This window comes from Synchiropus splendidus, chromosome 9, assembly GCF_027744825.2.
Source record: "Synchiropus splendidus isolate RoL2022-P1 chromosome 9, RoL_Sspl_1.0, whole genome shotgun sequence".
NCBI lineage: Eukaryota > Metazoa > Chordata > Actinopteri > Syngnathiformes > Callionymidae > Synchiropus > Synchiropus splendidus.
In genome coordinates this window covers 6742432-6762249 of record NC_071342.1, presented here as the reverse complement: position 1 = coordinate 6762249, position 19818 = coordinate 6742432, and the positions used below count along the sequence as shown (strand labels likewise).

General features: G+C 40.3%; 1 protein-coding gene across 1 annotated transcript in view; it reads left to right on the top strand.

Annotated features, from left to right (window-relative positions):
* The window catches only part of LOC128764826 (VPS10 domain-containing receptor SorCS1-like), an 86506-nt gene that overhangs the window by 27118 nt on the left and 39570 nt on the right, over positions 1–19818 (top strand). The window contains exons 2-4 of the mRNA XM_053875015.1: positions 15101–15168; positions 17209–17308; positions 18853–19011. Coding sequence (XP_053730990.1) covers positions 15101–15168; positions 17209–17308; positions 18853–19011 — 327 coding nt within the window. The remainder of the gene's footprint in view (positions 1–15100; positions 15169–17208; positions 17309–18852; positions 19012–19818) is intronic.

Here is a 19818-nt window from a genome sequence, read left to right as displayed (position 1 = left end):
TGCCTTCTAGTCACCTTTTCTTATTCCAATTCTTTCAATCCACAAATGGAAATATTATATTAAGAAGTAATTGTGGCCACTTTTTTCATCACTGTCAAACCACTATTAAGTAGTGATGGAGTAACGAAGCTTTATGAATCAGTGTCCTCCTTCTCAGAGCCAACAAGAAGACACTTTCCACTCTGTAATCTTTGAGGACAGAGAACACATTTTTAACTAACACTCCATGGTCAAGTGAAGCGACACCGTCTGTGTATGAGGACACTGTTTCATGAAGCCTCATTAGCCCATCTTTAAGTACTTAGACCGACAGATAGATTTTTTGTAAGTTCTTGAAAGATGAACAGAAGCAAAAAAAGAAACTTGAAATGAAACGTGGGGAAAATGAACTCTTTGTTGTGTTCGAGACACGGAGCAGGACCCAAGTGCAGTAATGGAAGTGTCACAGGAGACAGTCGAATACAATAGTTAATACAAAATTATAATACAGATTTTTGACATATAAGAAAATGTGTCACAGAACCGGGAGAACAAATGCAAGCAGTGTCTGTATATAGAGAGAACAAACAATGAACAGTAAAACACGAACTAACTGCAGTGGTCGTGATGATACAAAAGAAGATCTGGTGCACGTTGTTGAAGTTCAGGTGCTTAAGAGATCTTAACGCTGTTGAGATGATTGACTGCGCTGTGTGCCCCAAAACAGGAAGGAAACACCAATTACAGACACCAAATTCTTTTTAAAATGCTCATTCCTATCACTTATAGGTTGCTGCCTGTAGAAAGGAGAAGTTAGCTTTTTCTCCACTTTTTTAAAAATTATTTGCTTATTGTTCTTTTATTTCGTCAATTTTTTTTTCTTCCATTTTTTTTTTATTCCTGGCTTCCAGATGCCACTTGATGCGAAGTTACCTGATACTGCTGAACACCACAAAAATCATATCTTCTGAGCAAACCATTTCTGATCATTTCTGAAAATTTACAAGAAATACATTCTCAATTTGTTGAGTTATGCGAAGGCACAAGCAAACAAACAAACTAGTGACAACATCAATTTCTTCACATAGCGTACAAGCTAGTGAAGCTGTGTCGGGCCACTTGCTTCTCGAAGGTCTTAGTATGTCTTAGCCATGTCAAAACTGGCATTTACATTGAGAACTTCAAACTAAGGGTAAGAAGAAAAAGCACATACATTTAATTTCATTTTTCCTCTGTCCATGTGACGGTGCTCCGGTGCCCTTCAGTCCTCATTTGATGAGCTCCCTCTGCTAGCCTGGCTTACTAACAAGATGCTCAAACCGACTCTGCTGGCGACTTGCCCTGGATGACCTCACGTCTCGACCGATCTCTAATGGAAAGTCCAGACACCCTGTGGAAAAACTCATGTTCGGCCTTCTGACTCATTTCTCTCTTCACCGCGACGGAAGGAAACAGACTTCTCATTACTGCTGACTCTGCACAGATCCCTCCGTTGGTCTCCTCCTCTCTTATGACACAGCAATAACCCCACCTGAGTCAGGGCCGTATTTCCTCATCAGCCTAAGCATTTCACTTGTCTCCGTTTTGGGGACGATTGTGTCAACTCAGCTGTGAAACGTTCCAGATGTTTTCATTCTAAATCTCCTTTTTATTTGTTTATTTTTTTATTATTGGAATCAGCTCTCACATCCCATAATATACACTAAATATGATGGTAGTTGAATCAATACAATGGTATAGTCGTTGTTGTGCAACTTAAGCTTTTTAGTGTGTGAGTGCTCTTGTTGCAGTGAGCATTCAGTTTAGCTGGTGGATGAAATGGATATTGCCACCTGAAATCAGAGTCAAAGTTAGACAAACTTTGCACGCACAAATTATGTCTTGTTTGTGTGTGTTCCATAGCTACATGTAGACAGTTAGTGTTAATTATATATTTTTTTCAACAGAGCACTTCATACTTACATACACTGACGCAGGACTTGGATTGACGTGAGTCACGTGACTTTGGCCTGTCAGATCGATTCAGTAGATGAAAGACCTCTGTGTGTTCAAGTGACTTGAACCGGTGTAACCAGTGGCAAGCTGTCAAACAGAAAGGAGCTATTCCAGGATTGGCTGCGCCCTAAAGCATGAAACAAGCAGCTAGTTAACTGCAGTTAACCGATGCTAACAAGTTGTCTTATGCTGTCCGTAACTACTACCCACGTCTGCAGTTTCATTTAATAGTTTGGAATTTTCATTCTTTCAAACACATCACTTCGGTCATTCAATTTGCTATTAAAAAAAAAAAAAAATCCAAAATGCCTTTGAACTTGAATACTACTGCCCAAGTTTGGATGAGATCCAGCCCCGTGTTGATGAGAACCACTGGGAATGTTTTTCCAAAGTGACCTACTGCACCTTTTCTGGCTCAAAAGGCCAATTTGTGCTCTCTTTACATGTGAAATTGTACCCCTCCGTTTCATCACTGATCACGTTTTCTTGTTTTCTTGACGTTTGTATCGCTGTTCACGAATATATCCACCAGTAGGAGCAGCTCAGAGTCAAAAGTTTACGACAACGACAATTCCAAAACAACTGACTGTGGACGAAGTATTGTTAATCCTTACGTAACGTTGAGCATGAATGGGCTTTATGAATTTAATTTCATGTCACTTGGTATATATAGCACCATATATGATCCTGCGTTTCACTCACACTGCGCACTGGTTGGCACCACGAGTGGAGTGGATCTTCAACCCCGTGCAGCTGAACCCTACTTCTCTTTTTAAACATCATGCGGGAGAGAAAAAAAATCATTCCGATGAAATGCATTATGCATTATGTCCAAATTGTGATCATAGCAATTCAGCTTAGGTCCCAATGAGACTCCAAGATAACAAAAAGACAGACATTAATCAGTGGAACTTTATTCATGAAGTTTCCCTCACGCCAAAGAGGTAAAAAAAAAAAAAAAAAAAGGCTCTGAAGAAAAAGAAAAATATAATTACACAGAAGGCCGCCGTCATCCTCCCAAACTCACCCCACGAATAAAAGGCAGATTAGTTCATATCCAGACAAAACTGCATTCAAATTGAATCATAATCAGAGATCCGTTCTGAGACTCCCAGAATTTGTAAAACGATAGTCACGCTATTAAGAGCAGTGAGCGATGGAAGCCTGTTGGCTCTTGTGACGCGCCAAACTTCAATCACCTGTGCTATAGAAGAACCTTCAAAGTGAATATTGCATCAGTGATGCGTTAACTGCAGCTGGCCCAGTATCCCTCAGAAAGTTTCTGAGTCGACAATGTGTTGAACAACATCTGCCCACGATTCTGGATTCCTCCCAAGTAAATGCATAAAGTTAATTGCCGTGCAGATGGAAGGTATAATTCTTCCTAATTTCCAAACTGCCAAGGCTCATTTTACTGTGCATGACAGTGTCCATTAGGTTTCGGTCTGTTGTCTTTGTAAAGGCCATTTCACCAGAGGGTCATAAATATTTTGCCCCTGTTAGGACTGATAACAACTCAGTGCTCAGTTCTTGTTAAATGCCAGGCACACGGAACCATAGATCTGATGACACATCACAACGCATTCTGAAGGATAAATAGCTGCCAGAATGCAAAAAAATTTCATGTGGAAAAGTTTAATTTGCTGGGCTGAAAAAATGCCTTTAAGCTACTTTCAATTAATAAAGAACCGAGTGGATTACAGGCCAGGAAGCAGTGAAGGTGGAATCAGGCAAAACTGAAGGTAAATTCAATATCATATCAAGTCATACATAATTGATTTATTGCGGAAATAAATACTTCATGTGCAGGAAAGAGGCTTCAAACTCAAAGAAAAGTTAGAATAAATTACAATGTCATTTAGATAGACTTGCAAAGCACTCAGAGAGCGCAAACCTCCGCCAAGTAGCTTCAGCCCACCCTCAGCACAACCCCTCAATGACATAGGAAAATGCTCTCCAATGTTAATGAATCCATTAAAAATGTCCTGGATCCAGACGGTGATATCCTTGTCCCATTTCACAAATTTCTTGGAAATTTCATCCAAATATGTCCACAGAACATGAAAACATGATGGAGGCACTTAACATTTTTATTTCTTCATCACTTGGATCATAAACCTTTAGTCGGACCATGGGTCCCTCACTGCAGCACTAATGGCTGCAGTGTAAACATTATTTTAGTCGCTTGTATTCAAATTGAAGGTACAGTGGCCCTCATCACATGCTGTGACCGTGATATACCACAGTTGTTTTTTTTGCCTTAATTTAGAATGACTTACCTTTAATTTTAATGTTAATTTTAATTTTTTTCAATCCCATTTGCTGCTGGTTCCTGCTGGGTAGCTGTCTCATGCTGTCTCGGATACAGTGACCTTGTCTGCAGTGCAGTGAGGTCACATGGGATGAGTTTTCCTCCTGGTGCCTGTGCCACAGCTAGGAGGTTACTTACTTACTTTGGGTATAAACCAATAGGGAAGTCTGTTAGAGGGCGGCGCATTTACAGAATAGAAATACTACCTGGATGTAACTCCAGTTCTATGAGCACCGGCAGAGCCATCTAACTGTTCGCTTAGCAGGACCTTCTGTTTGTTGCTGAGTTTAACAAGGGACAATTCACAGTAGCAGTGGGCTTATATAAAAGATCTTTCAGGGCAAAGTCGATGCCTTATAAGGGATAAACCAATAACAAAGTATATTAAAAGGCTCTGCATCTGCGCATAGAACTGGAGTTACATCCATACATTGCAATACAACTCAATTATGACACGATTATTATTTTGGCTGTCAACTGTTCCATGTTCCTTGGAGCTGTAAAGGCGAAGAAGAAGCTGGAAAAGTTCTCTTTGTCCAAGTTCTTCGCTGTACTTTTCTGTCTTCACTTTTCTCACATGGCCCCTTGAATGGACCTTATACACAGCCAGTCCATTTTTTTCCCGCTGGCTATTTTGCCTTTTAGCTGTGAGGAGGGGATGCTGCGACTGCCAGTCACAACTCCTCATGACACTACGAATGAGTATATCACCGCAAAACAGCTAGAATCTTTTCAGACGCAGAGAGCGTGACATTAATCTTACATATCTAACCCTTGTAAAGTACAAGAGGAGCGTGCTCCCAATCGAGCCTGTGTTAGCCGCGCTGATGTGATATCTAAAGTAAACATCTGTCTGAATCAATACAAAGGTGGAATTATTCATGACAGATGGCCAGTGTGAAGAGAGGAGGATAAACTTAATCAAACCACACACGCCGACTCGCTCTTTGAAGATACACTCGGCATTATCTGCTGTATGTCTTTGCTGCTCACTGACATCACTATAACCTAAAAGATAATACTGCCATTTAAAGGTGCGTTCCAGATAAAATACGCACTCTTGTCACTTGTCACGTTTACAGTCCGACAAGTCTGCTACAGTAGGTGCTGTGTGCATGTGCTCAAGAAAGAAACACAATAGTTGCTGATTTAAGTCTGTGAGGAAAGTCATATCAGTCATATCTTACTGGTTGGTGTTAAGATGTGTTTATGATAGCACTTGGTAAAAATAATGAATCGCTTACAACAGTGTCAAGCTGCGGAGCCTTTTTTGAATCAATATTTGTGCTTGTCTATAACTCATTGTTGTGCCAGTTGAGAACACAAGGTTGCTGACATTAGCGTTGATGGCTGCTGTATAAAAAAAAAGGTTTGTTCGGTGAATCCCAGCAGTTGCATTTAACATCTCTCACGACTGAGACGACTGGTGGATGAAGAGTTGCATGTGGTAGATATCACAGGAGCTAGAGCCGTCAGAGTGTCAAAGTCAAGGTCTGCGGGCCAAATCCAGGCCTCCAGCTGTGGCCCTTAGTTAAATTCAAAAGTAATTTTGATGATCAATTCTTCTGCAGAAATACCCCAAAAATGATGCTGGTGAATTCGTTGAAAGATTGAAAAATGTCTGTGTTGTGAGTCCGTAGTATATTTTGACGCGCACTGCAGAGAAGCCTGATGCCGAATTTAGCCTTTAAAATTCACAGTTCACAGAATATGAACTTGGTGACTTGATGACTTTTAATCTTCTAATCTCTAATGTTTCTTTCAATTGTGAATTTTGTCACCTGCATTCCACTGACAGCGTCTGCATCATCCGTGTCAATTTTGAGTGGTGCAGGTCATTCAGGCCTGAAGTCCTACAATGAAAAAGACCAAGTATTCATTTGCAAAATAAAACACTGTGCTGGCAAGTTAAAGAGCACCCTATTTCACACCATAGGCGACAAGGAAATGATCAAATAAAGATCAAGCATGAAAGACATCTTTCTGCTGGTCTCTTTGAATGTCAACTCTTTCACACTGACTCTGATTCTGGATTCAGTCAGAACCTCAGTACTTTCTATCGAAGCAGCCCGTGTTCATAATAGTTAAAGCAGAACTAAAAGGGGAAGGATGGAAATCCACAACACATTGACATTATAAAAAATATTCGTAGCTTTACTGGGACTATTTGTTTTCATACCAGAATCAGGCACGCAATGCCTTTTGTCACGTGCACAGGCACTGACTGGAGAGCGCTTGAATGTTATTGTACCTGTGATAATGACTATTAAAGATCCATCTTCTGATGTGAAGATATTGACGTCGGACAGATGTGGTATGTCACTGGTGCGTCTGTATAGGCTGATGTAGTTTGTAGACGTGACTGTTGTCTGAGTTCACGTATTTAATTTAATGTCCAGTACTTCCATGACATCCTTCTGACTTTGTAAAGGACACACCCACCGACCAGTCGCCAGCTTGAACCAGCCCTCTGCCGGCCCTCTCACCCCAGCTACCTGCTGCAGACTCCAGCAACCCCATTAAGGGATAAGTGGAATAAGAGAATGAATGGCTACCTAAACAGATGTGTGTGTTCCGGTCCAGAATTGGACTTCAATTTGTAATAACCATGTAAAGTGGTACAGCCTGCTTTCTAGGGAGACTAAAAATAAATGATCCTGGATGTTGGAAATATTCTTTCATCAGTGCAGCCTCACATTTTCTCGGCAGTGCGGGTATTTTTCCAAAGTGGGTCTCCTCCGAAACATCTACTTCAGGGTCACAACTCAGTGTGACTTCAGGTTTGCACTTGATTAACTGATCCATGGAGGAGAATTCACTTCACACGTCTACGTGGCTTCTGAAATCTAAACCAAATAACACCTGACATGGGCAATTCTGGACAGAGGAGCTGAAAGATGCCTGCTGTTCCATTTGCTTCTCTGAGCTTGGCTGTGAGCCCTGAGTGACATTGCCGGTCAATGAACTTCATCTGCTGATCTCAAGGGGGTTTTTGCACATCCAAGTAAAAGGAGTCGGCAAATATTTCAGACAGGGTCCGTCTCTTAAGACTGCTGTTTTGGTTTTGTTTTCAAGCCATTATTTACCTCTGACTGCTTTGCCCTCCTCCACAAGAGACCAGAATTTGGGTGAAACAGCAAATGTTTTGTTGAACGCTGAACTTCCAGTGACCCCGGTTTGGTGTGGCGGGGTTTGGCATTTCAGAAAGCTGTTATGATATTCCGAGTGGTACCTCGGAAAATGCCCGCGTAGCAGCAAGATCAACAGATATAATATAAGATAATCCAGTTTACCGAGTGCTGTGACGGTAGCGTAACTGCTGAAATGTGTCAAATGATCCGAGCTTGAAGCCATCAGTTCTGATGGAGGAGGAAAGACTTGATGTTGTCATGCTTGCTGCTGGTGAATAATGCAGAACTGTGTTTGCCTCCTCCAGTTTTCTTTGAAGAACATTTCTCTTCGGTGTCAATGATGAACCATCTGTGCTGATTTCTAACCGAGACTTCCATGCGAGCAGCTTGTTAAAATTGACACATAATCAAGACACATATAAGATAAGACTGCACATCATGTTCGATTCAGCTTTTTCCAACTGCGATTGTCATTAATGTCATTACCACATCCGCTGAAAATAGCTCTTCTCTCACTTCTGTGAAACAGATGCTTGAAAGTGAAAGCCGCATGTTCTTTGTTCAACATCTTCCCTGCCCGGGCGGCTAGTTTCTACTCATTAGTCGCTTATCCGCTCTGACACCGTCGCCTTTCTTAGGGCTTTGTTGTGCTGTTTTGATGTCGTTTTACTACGTTTAACATCTAATCTCTTGTCAGCGTGATCCTGAATGTTTTTCTTGGCCTTTCGACAAGCCCACCTACTCACACCTACCCTCTTCACTGTAAGCAGTCATGTGCAAAAATGTGTTTTGACTGTTGCTTTTGTTGATGATTTGCTTCACCTACAATTAAGTATTGTTGTAATCAATTTGAGTAGCATTTATCACTTCACTTCAAGGAAAACCATCCGTATCCCTATACGTCAACGTGCATGAAGGCTGCCTTTGGCGTCACTATAGAACAAAAGTCAACTTTCCCAATATAATACGCCATGGGAGAAATGGGGAAAACCCCATTGTGTCAGGGGTTTCGCCGAAGTGAGGTACTGCAATGCTGCATTCCGGTTAACTTGGTAGCGGGAAGTTGTAGCTGGGAATACTACAACCAAGTTCAGCACATTCCAGAAATTTCTTGATGGATATGCGATCTGCTTGCTGCGAGAAACCCCGCCTGATGAAGAGGGAGCACAACATAATTTATTTGTCTCTGCAAATTCCCTTGATCTGAAACTGCTGCTTTATGTTTACGTTTGGGAAATCTTGGATTGTACAGGATTTCGAGAACTTTGAAATCCCCCATATGGTGACGTAGTCAGGAATTTCCGTGTACAACTGGAACACACCATTCGTTGCAGACTCTGAAGCTTGGTCTTAAGTGTGAGCTTGGTCTTCTCTTTCATGACTAGCGATGCCTGTTCAGAACAACCAGCTGTCTGCTGTTGAATTCTGGGTCTCTCCTGGACCGAGGAAACTCCACTTCTTTGTTGTGTTGGGTTTTGGCTCAGCTCTTTCTTCACTGGGAAAATATAGCATCTTTCTGTCTGCATCTCTGAAACAACCCTAGGGGAAGGGCACTTACAGCCTGGTCAGGATATTCCACCACTTTCTCTCTGAGAACCAAGGTGTCAGACTGAACTGAACAATGCTGCAAATCATGTGACAATCGCTTCGTCACCACCCCATCGTCTTCGTAATGGAAAGATTGGCGTATGCTTATTGAAAAACATACTTTTTTGTCGTGCAAGTGGAACCAAACATTATGTGAATTTGTTGACGTATAATTGTGTTACTTGGCTCCTACATTTATTGCAATACAGGAGGCTTTACCTTTTTTTACCGGCGCTTTGGCTCAGCAGAGATTTGAGAGGAGAAAATTAAAACAACACTCCTCTGTAAGTAATCATTTTCTCAAACTGTTGTTCCCTGGGAAAGTCTGCAAATCATTCGATCCCTCACAATGAAAACATCTTAATCTGCGCAAGGAAGGGAGTTTGCTTGGAAGACATCACTGGAAAGCGCCCACGCATTCTCTTACCGGCTTCAGCCAATTGTGTTGTTTGAGTTTTATTGCCAAGATAAACACAAGTCATCTTTGGGACATTCATTTTACCTTCTGTTCATGAATGGTATGTGCAAAGGGACAAACTACTTGTTTATTTTCGGAACCCATATGCTGCAGATATTTCATTGCCAAAAATGCATTTTAGCCAGACTGTTTTCTTAATATATATATATATATATATATATATATATATATATATATATATATATATATATATATATATATATATATATATATATATATATATATATATGTGACATTCGATTAAAAATAATTACTCATTTTTTCATTTGAATGAATTTGGTATATTACTGAATCAAATGGTGGACCCATACATACATTTAAACAACGAAATATTGTTTATTTTGCATCATTTTGACAACAGCACAATAAATCACAATGGCGGCTATATTCAAGTTTTTATATCACCTTTTTTAAGCTAAAGCTCTTCTCATGTCTTGAAAATATTAGTATAAGAATTTCAATTTTATAAGAATTTCAAGTACATTCAGAGTAGTGGAAACCCTGGCCAGTGTGTAGTGAAAAACCTCCCTGAACAAAAGCAAACAGATGCTTTTGTTAGCTTTTGTTCAGGGATTCCTCCATGTTTGTTGTTGTTGTTATCATCCTAGCTGCCACGTGTCTTGTGCATCGGTGTGATCAGTGGACCAGGAACTCCTGCACTATATATATATATATATATATATATATATATATATATATATATACACACTAATGATACACTATATACACTAATTCTGAAATATTATGAGATGCGCTTTTAATATTAAAAGCCGAATCTGAGGACATATGGAATACAGAATCTTGAATACTGTGTTTTGGAAACCACAATGTTGCTCATGCAAAAAATGCTAATATCAATGTGTGAATGGATAGATAACAGATCGGTTATTACAGCGGCATGATTGCAAGATTGATTCCAGATGGAACCAACTCTTGCGGTACGTTCATACCAATGTCACCAATGTCAATGTCGAGGGGCGATTCGTTGCAAAGAACTACATTTGTGGAGAGAGAGAACTCATCAATGAGATGATCAAAACTGTTGCTGGTACTAGCAACTCTGACTCTGATAGCCATACCCATCTGTGACATACAATTTATTTATTGCTACAACCATAAAGCTACAGTGGGTAACGGGCTATAATTCAGACACACGCTAGCGGATCAACCTACTTTTTTAAACGTGGAGAAGTCGAATCGAAGCAGGTCACGTTTGGTGTGAATGTACCGTTTTTCCACCTGTACTTGCTTGGAATTGCTCCCACAACTGGTGGCTCTTTATTGTCTCAATCGTTTGTATGTGGGCTGAAAAAAATTAATAAAGTAAGTGATGAAATGGATGGAAAAGTGATGGGTTGAACTGATGGACAGATAGATAAACTGATGAACAGAGAAGGACATATTGTCTTGGAAAACTGCTGACTTATGCTGCAGACAAGTCAGCGGTCAGAGTCATTCCTGCTCTGGTGAAATCCAATTCAAGCACCAAATAAATATTTAGCAAAGGGAATCTAAGTGTATGCAAAGGCTCGTCCCTGCTTGATTTTGATTAGTCAGTGAGATAGAGCTGGGAATGCAAGGCTCAGCAGGATTTTAAAATTATTTTCGGACGTAAGTGCTGCCACAGAGGTTATTGTGCCAAGAACATTGAGCCTCCTTGAAGTGGAAATACATAAACAGCCAAAGTAATGCTGCCATCATGATCAAATTTGCAAACACCACCTGAAACCTAAAACACAGTTGTATCTACACAACCGTTAAATCCTGCAATGAGGCTTAATTTAAGAATGATGCCTTCGCTGAGGGGAGAAATATTTGGAATTTAAGGAAGTTAGAAGTGAATGAATCAACGCGCGCGAGGCGGTGGATGAAGTGGAGACGCATATTTGAGTGTTAGAGGAGCCGGCCTGCGATTGGAAGGTAGCCAGTTCAATCCCCGTAACCTGCTCCTGAAACTACACTCTCAACCCTGAATTACTGCAGCTTACTGCAGCGCTGTTGGAGCAGTTGAAACTGAATGACATTCTAACCTCCACAAGTTAGAACTGCCGTGTTCATTTCAAAAAACACCAACCGATTATCTGGCTGTTTTGTGGCTTCTCTTTCAGTACACATGGAAAATGTTTTTGTTTAAGGCTTTTTTTTAAGTGGATTAATGATGCAGTTGGAGGTCATAAGTCGACCCCTGAGCACCGCTCCCTTCCACCCTTCTTTGTTAGGCGCATCAATGTCAAGGACGCTTCCAATAGTGTAAACATTAAAAGCTGATTGGTATGTACTTTGTGTGTTTGTTTATCAGTTAATGCAAGATAAATGAATGTTTCCCTCCCCTATTTGCTTTTGGATGGAAGCAGGAGCAGACGGTGGGTGTCAGCTAATTGACCTCCCAGATGAAACCGGTTCTGATCACGGCTCTCCAACCAAATGGTGGACTTAACTGTAAGTTAGCAGGAAGCGCCTCATGTGTGCACTGAGCATGTCTCCAACAGTTCTGGTTCACTGGAGCAAACAGATTCACAAGTGCAGGCTGCTTTCTGGCTGGAGGTGGGGGGTCGTACTTGTTAGATTTTAATGAAATCCTGGAAGAAAACATATGTGGGACAGCAGAACCTGAGTCTTTTGTATCTGTTTAGATAATGTGCGTCCTTTTTTTGTTCATGAATGGTATCCCTGTTCTCTTTATAACATGTGATAATTGGAAAATACGCATAAAACCCTGAACAAGACGCGGTGAAAAGCCTCTGGAGAGCGATGTGATCAGCAGATTTTATGATTGCGTTGTACAAACAGGGCGTCACAAGGGCGTTCATTTGTCTAAAGGGTGAAGGGAACAATGTGAACAATGATGCTACTGAGGCCTCAGCGAGGGGAAGAGCTTCTTTCCAAAGTCGCTGAACGTTATAGACCCTAAAACGCTCTAATAAAAATGTGAATTTTCCAGATATTACATATTCATGTGCATCTGCTGCTCCTTCTTTGTTTGAAAATAATTACCACGGCAGTTTAATCAGTATCTTCCCCTCTAATTTGGCGGAAACACTCATAAACCCCAGATGAAAGAGCCTCATTGTGTCAGTCGCGATGATTGTAGACAAATTAAATGAATTGGGTTCAGCTATAGTTTCTGACCGACATACTCTTACTGTTGCTCTTATTATTGATGCAAAATACTGAATAAAAGCTTTTTGTTCAGATGATGTTTTAGCCATACAGGTTAATTGAATCACTACAATCTAGAATCTAAATAAAGATGGCCATCTGAATTTATTTTCCAAAAACACACCGACGTCCCAAATTTAAAACATATATATTGGATATACAAAGACTCAGCAATGTCACATGTAATAACAACAATATCTGGCTCTCACTTGAGTGCAGGTTTTTGTGGGGAAAAAATGCTAACCCCAGATTAAATGTCGCCATTACTGGACCATGATTTGAAAACCCGACTCCCATCCCCAAAGCAAATGTGTCACGAGTGTGACAGCGTTTCTTAGTGTGGATGATTTCCAATTTAACCTCTACGCGAAGGACCCGAGAGATGCCGAGGCACCGACATGAAGGGGTCTGGGAGTGATGCAGATTGAGTTGCATGAAGGACGGCAAATTGCACGAGGCACGAGGGTGCACTTCCTCTGGCTCTAGGGGTTTGGGGAGGCCTGAACTCTAGATTATGACCACTTATTCTTTGGTGCAAATCGAACGCATTTTGATGTTTTTTTAATGTGATGAATTTGAAAGTCACAGTTGTATATGCTGTGCTGCAGTGCAGTGTAATACAAGTAAGGATACAAAACGTGGATGTGACTTCCACAGTATTTGAAGTTTGAAGAAAATGGGGATATGATGATGATGATCATAGTGGTATTAGGAAGCATATTCAGTGGTGAATGCCAGAAGCTTCGTAGAGAATGACAAACAAAACAGCCTGACAAAGTTCGATTACATTTTCCGTAAAGTACCTCATACTTTATAAAATATAAAGACTAAAGAACACTAAAGAAAAAGAAAATATAAGACTTGACTTCTGAGTTTCATAATGGTTTTCTTTCCTGGGAGAGTTGGACTCCTGCTTCCCTTTTTCATAGGTTCTTTTCATAACTTTTATGCACAGAATTTCTAGACACAACCAAGTGGCCAGGGGTGTTCCTTAATGCTAACCATAGAATCTGATCTCGGCATCTTTGCTGATGATGTCATCCTATCTGCGAGATTGAACAGTGATCTGCAGCTCGCACTGGGACAGTTCACAGCTGAACTTCTTCTAGTCTGAGGCCATGGTTTACTGCTGGAACGGGGTGCATTGCTAACTCCTGGTCAGGAAGGATTCAGTAGTAGTTCTTATTCAGGTGTGAGGCTTAAAGGGAGCAAGAGATTGATAAGCAGGATCTGGGAAGCATTGGCAGAAGAGTGAGCCGAGCCAAAAGGCAAGGTAGTGCCATCAGCACTGATATCGGTTAGAAACTCAAAGTAGAACCACTGCTCCTCTGCATAGAGAGGAGCCATTTGAGCTGGTTTGGGCATCTGGTAAGGCTGCGACTCCCTGAAGCCACCTCCCTGGGCGTGTCCGTCAGGGAGGTGGCTTCTAGGCAGACCAGGACACATTAGAGAGATTCTTTCTCCCAACTGGCCGGGGTACGCCTCGCAATCCTGCCAGGGGGAGCTATAGGAAGCAGCTGGGCAGAGGATACTCTGGGCTTCCCTGCTGTGACTGCTGCCCCCAAGACCTGGACCTGGATACGTGCTCCAATTTTGTGTTAATGCAAATCAAAACCTTAGACCAAAAAAAAAAAAAATTATATTCTAGCAGCTTCATAGACTTTTAAATTGGACGAAATTAATAAACTCAAATGCCTATGATTCAGTCACCGTATTTTTTTATTATTTTATTTAATTTTATTTTACCTGGTCAAGAGAATTGTCTTTTCAAATACACATATCAATTCAGATAAAACTGAGAAATTAATTCAACTGAAAAAAACTAGGATAAAGTACGATTGAACTATTTATGTTATCATTACTGTTTTTCATTGTTTGCTCTTCAATTGGCAGTTGCTGCCTTGGATTTGATCTCTTCATTTTACTTCCCATTCCCCTACCGACCACTCTGGTGAAAGCATTCTCTGTTCTCCTCCTCGTGCATCTCATTCTCTTCACCAGCATCATACAATGAATGATTTAATCTTATTGTGATTAATTTACACAAGCTGTGGTAGCCGACTTGTCATGGAGAGCAGGTGAAAGAGTGCATGCAGTAAAAACACGACATTCTTTATTGCGCTCTTCAAAGGAAAAAAAAAAGGCTGATATTTATGCAGCCTGCCATTCTGTGTTAGCAGTGAATGATAGCATCAACTTATTTATTCATTTAGTCATTGCCTAGCAGCAGCGGCATTCACGCAAAGTCCAGTGGGGCTTAAAGATCATTGCCGCATATATATGAGAAGTTGGTCCGGCGAGAGCGTGTGCAAGGCCTTACTGCCGCTGACAAGGCATCGAGCTTTTGTTTGGGTTTTAATAAAGTCAAATCACAAGGGGGCTTTCAAGACAACAGCGCGGTCTCTTCTGTGTGGCTTTGTATGTAAAGCACAATCTGAAGTCTGTCTCTCTCGCTCTCAGGTGATACTGATGTTGACCAAATATTACGACTTCAACACTGGGAGGGTGACAGAGAGCTCATTATGGAGGTAAGAGTGCCTGAATACTAGAGGTAATGCATGCTAACGCCCGTGTGCTGGATTCAATTTTCGCTCTGGATTGTGTTGTTTTCCGTGAGTCTTCTCTCGAGTCTCAAGTCGACTGGCGTTGCAGGGTTTGCAGTCCATGCCAGCTCACAGTCAGACTGCCAATCAAATTTGGAGTCATCAATTAACCTTGCATGATTCTGGACGTGATTTAGAAGTCTTGCCGTGCGGCAGCTGAACCAACCGTCAGCACCATGCTGGGCCACATTATGCTCAGGAGGAATAACATTGGGAAAAATTGACAAAACCCAAAAATGATAACAATTCAAAACATATAAATAAAACACACACCTCTATCTTTGTGGGGACATTTCTTTGACTTTCATGCTTTCCCCAGCCGCTCACCCTCAACCAAAACCATCGAAAACAAACGGCTAACCTTCACCAGGACCTAAACCAAACTTAAATTCAATTACAAAGAACCAGTTATTTCAAAGTTTTAATCCTCAAATTGAGGCTTAGCCTTGTGGGGACCGTCAAAAATGACCCACAAAGCAAAATGTCTTCACAAGTAGGCATGTTCCCACAAGAATTAGTTCCCACAAGTGTTGCTGAACCAGGTATACACACGTATGTGTCGGGTTTGTCGACCATTTTTGTGAGGACCGCTCATTGACATAATGTATTCCCCAGCCACAGTCCATAACAAATGTTAACCAACCTTAACCAGGACTCTGAACCAAACTAAAACACTATTATAATGGTGTAGTTATTTCGAAGACCTCATTCTCAAATTGAGTCTTACACTTTGTGGGGCCAAACAAATAGCTAAGGGGTCTACAAGGAGGTGTTTTCCCCAAAATTGGACCTCACTAAACACAAAATAAATGTTGTGAAAACAAGTAGAGCATTTTCATCGTTCCCTCTCTGAATGGCCACACATGAAGAGGGAACAGCTTGGATTTGGTTGAATGCCAGCCTTACATTTTTGTCATCAATTTGTTTTGCTGTGTGATAACCTGAAACAAAGTCCCATCGTCCGGAAACGTAGTGAAGTTAAAGGCCGGGTAGGTGATCTTTTAAAAACACCCTTCGCCCAGAATTCAGGCCAGGTCACGCCTCCAGACGGAGAGAAAGAGGAGAAGGGACAAATTGTTGAGTTTGATTGACATGTTACCATTGAATCTAAACAGTGTAGCTAAGATATTTGGACAGTTGTTTTACAGCGTGCCACAGATGACTACAACGTTACATTTTTTGGGTTGAATTAAGTGGTGGTTCTTAGAATGTGAAGGGGATTTTAAGCGAGGCAGAAAATCTCCTCCCTTTCCTTCAAATGCTGACTGTAAACCGTTGTCTGTCTATACAGTGAACTAAACAGTTCTGCTCAGGGAATATTTTCAAGCTCAATTCTGCTTATTTAATTTAGTCCGCTTATGCTATAATTGGTCCATTTTTCCCACTGTAATTATATACTTTCAAGATTTCATATTGCTACAAAGGGCTGGCGTTTTTCTTCTAATGTGAGATTGTACAGAGAAATGGACCCTGGTGCCATCATTTATATGTGGTTTCCTTGTTAAATATTTGATCCTGGATGATCATGTGAGCTGCGTACGAGTGCTTGAATCAAAACTAGGGCATCCAGTAGGGAAGAAAAAGCTACGTCGATGAGTCCCAAAATGAAAGGTATTGTGTTGTTGTTAACAGGGCATGCGGTTTGTTGCTCAAGCTCACGAAAGCATGTCGTCTGTGAAAGTAATGAAACCCAAAAATCCCAACTATCAGTCTAATATTTGCCGCCAAGAGCGCCAACAATATGGTTACCGGCTCATCCTCACGCCACGCAGGACATTCCTGTTTATTTTGATAATTACAGAAATCTCCATTGGTCTAGCAAATTGCCTGATGACTTCTGCTGTTGCAATTTTCCGCCTGCCTGACAAGCTTAATGATACAGCATCTTAACTAGAAGGTGTGGTCTGGGCTTGCGTCTCTTTCTGCTCAAAAGTCTGTTTGCTTTGTCCTATAATTGAATTTCAGGTCAACTGATTACGGGACCACGTACGTGAAGCTCAATGAAAAAGTTGGACTGAAAACCATCCTGAGTTATCTGTACGTGAGTCCAAATAACAAGAGGAAGGTAAGTTTGGACTTTTCTGTCATCACCTTTCTCAGCAGCTGGGCCATTGTTCCTTCCATGCCTCCACCGAGGAGGTGATGTTTTAGTCTGGTTTTATCTAGCAGAAAAACTATTGAAATCAGGATGGAAATGAACTGCTTGACAAAGGTCTGGGCTCTCTGACTGCTCCTGAAGGTGGAGCTGTGAACTGTAGTGACCACTGATAGACAGTGACCGACGGAAATTTGCAGGTCGTTTTTGTGTATAAAATTATTCAAATCTGGTGTTTTGTGTCTGAGTAAATCAAGTCCCTTTACATTCTCAATTCAGAATTTAGGATTTGTTTTCTGCTGCCATCATATCCCCTTAATCATCCATTTGAGACATTATTTTCGGCAGGCATGGTGTGGCTGGACTCATCACCATCAGGCCAAACAGTGTGACTTAGAAAAGTGGATTAATCACTGAGGTTCAGAGCAACAAGAATTTTTGACTTTTGCTTAGATAAGCATGAATCAGCTACGTTGCTAGTGCAGATTCATCTGTAACAGGTCTTTTTTTTTTTTTTTTTTTTATAAATTGATGTTGTCAAACACAGATGTTGAAAAACACGTACCTGTATATGTGGAATGATTTTTCATCCAAAACATTGAAACATAGAAACCCACTGAACTTTCTTTTTTTTCCCTGAAGATTAAAAAATCATGTCTTTCAAAGCAGCGGGGAGCTTCTGCTCACTATAATTTGCATAGATGGAGTTATAATAAGCGGAAAGAGACAGAAGAAGAATGAGGGTAGATTGAAAGTTATTCTCCTCATAGAGAAAGAGCACCATCACTGTTTGACCGGAAGAGACAAGGTACATAGATGTCACACATTGTTATTATTATTATGATTGTTATGGTTATTATTATTATTATCGCGCTTATTTTATTATTATTATTATTATTATTATTATTATTATTATTATTATCCAAGAGTGTGCCCTACATTTATTTGAATCAATATAATGCAACATATTTTTGGTGCATTTTAAATGTAAGTGATTGCAATGACGTCAATCCGTCAGCAGGTGGCAGAAGCGAAACAGAGACATGTATTTCAGACTTGTTGACTTAAATAATTACTGTAATTGCCTTTTTTCTGTGACTTACTAGTATGTTTTCATCCACTAAAACTACCTGCAAGCCACTTTTCTTTTTTTTTCTCGAGCACTTTTTGCAATCCAGCTCCCATAAATCATTAGCAATAAATAATATATTCACACTTGACTGCTATTGTTTATTGTTCAGCGTATGTTTAAAAAATATGGAGAGCAACAGATTTATTGTTTTAGGCGACCAGATTCTTTATATTTTGCCTGTTTTTTTTTTTGTTTTTTTTTTAATGAATATTTCATAGATTGTTAGCCGTACATGTCAGGTGTTATCATCCTGCATATCAATCTGGCAAAATAACAGCCAACCAAGAAGCAGCTCCTTTTAAAAACAGCCCAAGCAGCATCGAGCCCTTCGGCATGGAAGCTGTCAAAGATGTTGATTCCCTCATCTCTGCTCCTGTCTCAGATCATGTTACTGACCGACCCGGAGGTGGAGAACAGTCTGCTCATTAGCCTCGACGAGGGGGCGTCCTACCAGAAACATGCCTTGGCGTTTGATATCCTCAGTCTTCTGTTTCACCCGGAGCAGGAGGACTGGATCCTGGCTTACAGTCACGACCAAAAGGTAACAAGTATCTGACAGAAAAACATCTGACAAGAAATCTTTGGATGCGGGAAAAGAGTTGCTGTGTTTATTTGCTGATAGTGCAATTGTTATTCCTGTCAAAATAACTGTCACCGATCTGATGTCAAAAATAACCTAAAAAAAAAATAGGATGCTGCTCCAGAATTCTGCCTTATTTTAAACCATATGTGTTGTTTCCAGAAGCCTGTCACTCCGAGTAACGAGGCTTCATGTTCCCATGTCGCAAGTTTCCGTCAATAAAAAAAAATGTAAATCACATAACAAGAACACTAGGAGGCAAAAAACAACAACAGCAAAAACAAAGAAAACATGATATTGGCTGTCATTTCTGAATTAATAATACAATATTTTTTGCAGAATATTATTCAACTGTTAATAACAGTGAGATCTATCCTTATTTTGAGAATTATTGAGAAGTTCTTCTATTGTTCAGAAATAAAATTCAAATTTCTATATTTTAAATATTATAAAATAAATTTATTCTAAATGAATAATATACATTAATGTATTTAAAATATGTATCTTCCACCATATATAGTTGGCTAGAGAGTTATTTATCCTACACCTAATGTAATATAATGACCATAAAAGTGAAACAATATAGCATTTCAGATACATTATTAATATAATGAAATACTTCTACTCATTAAGTGAGACATATATCACACAATATCTGGTGTTCTTGGTTTAATTTAAAACAACAATAATACTGTACCACCCTTACATGAGCACCATGTTAACATGTTAACATTTAAGTTTTTTATATTTTATGTTCTCAACTTTGCT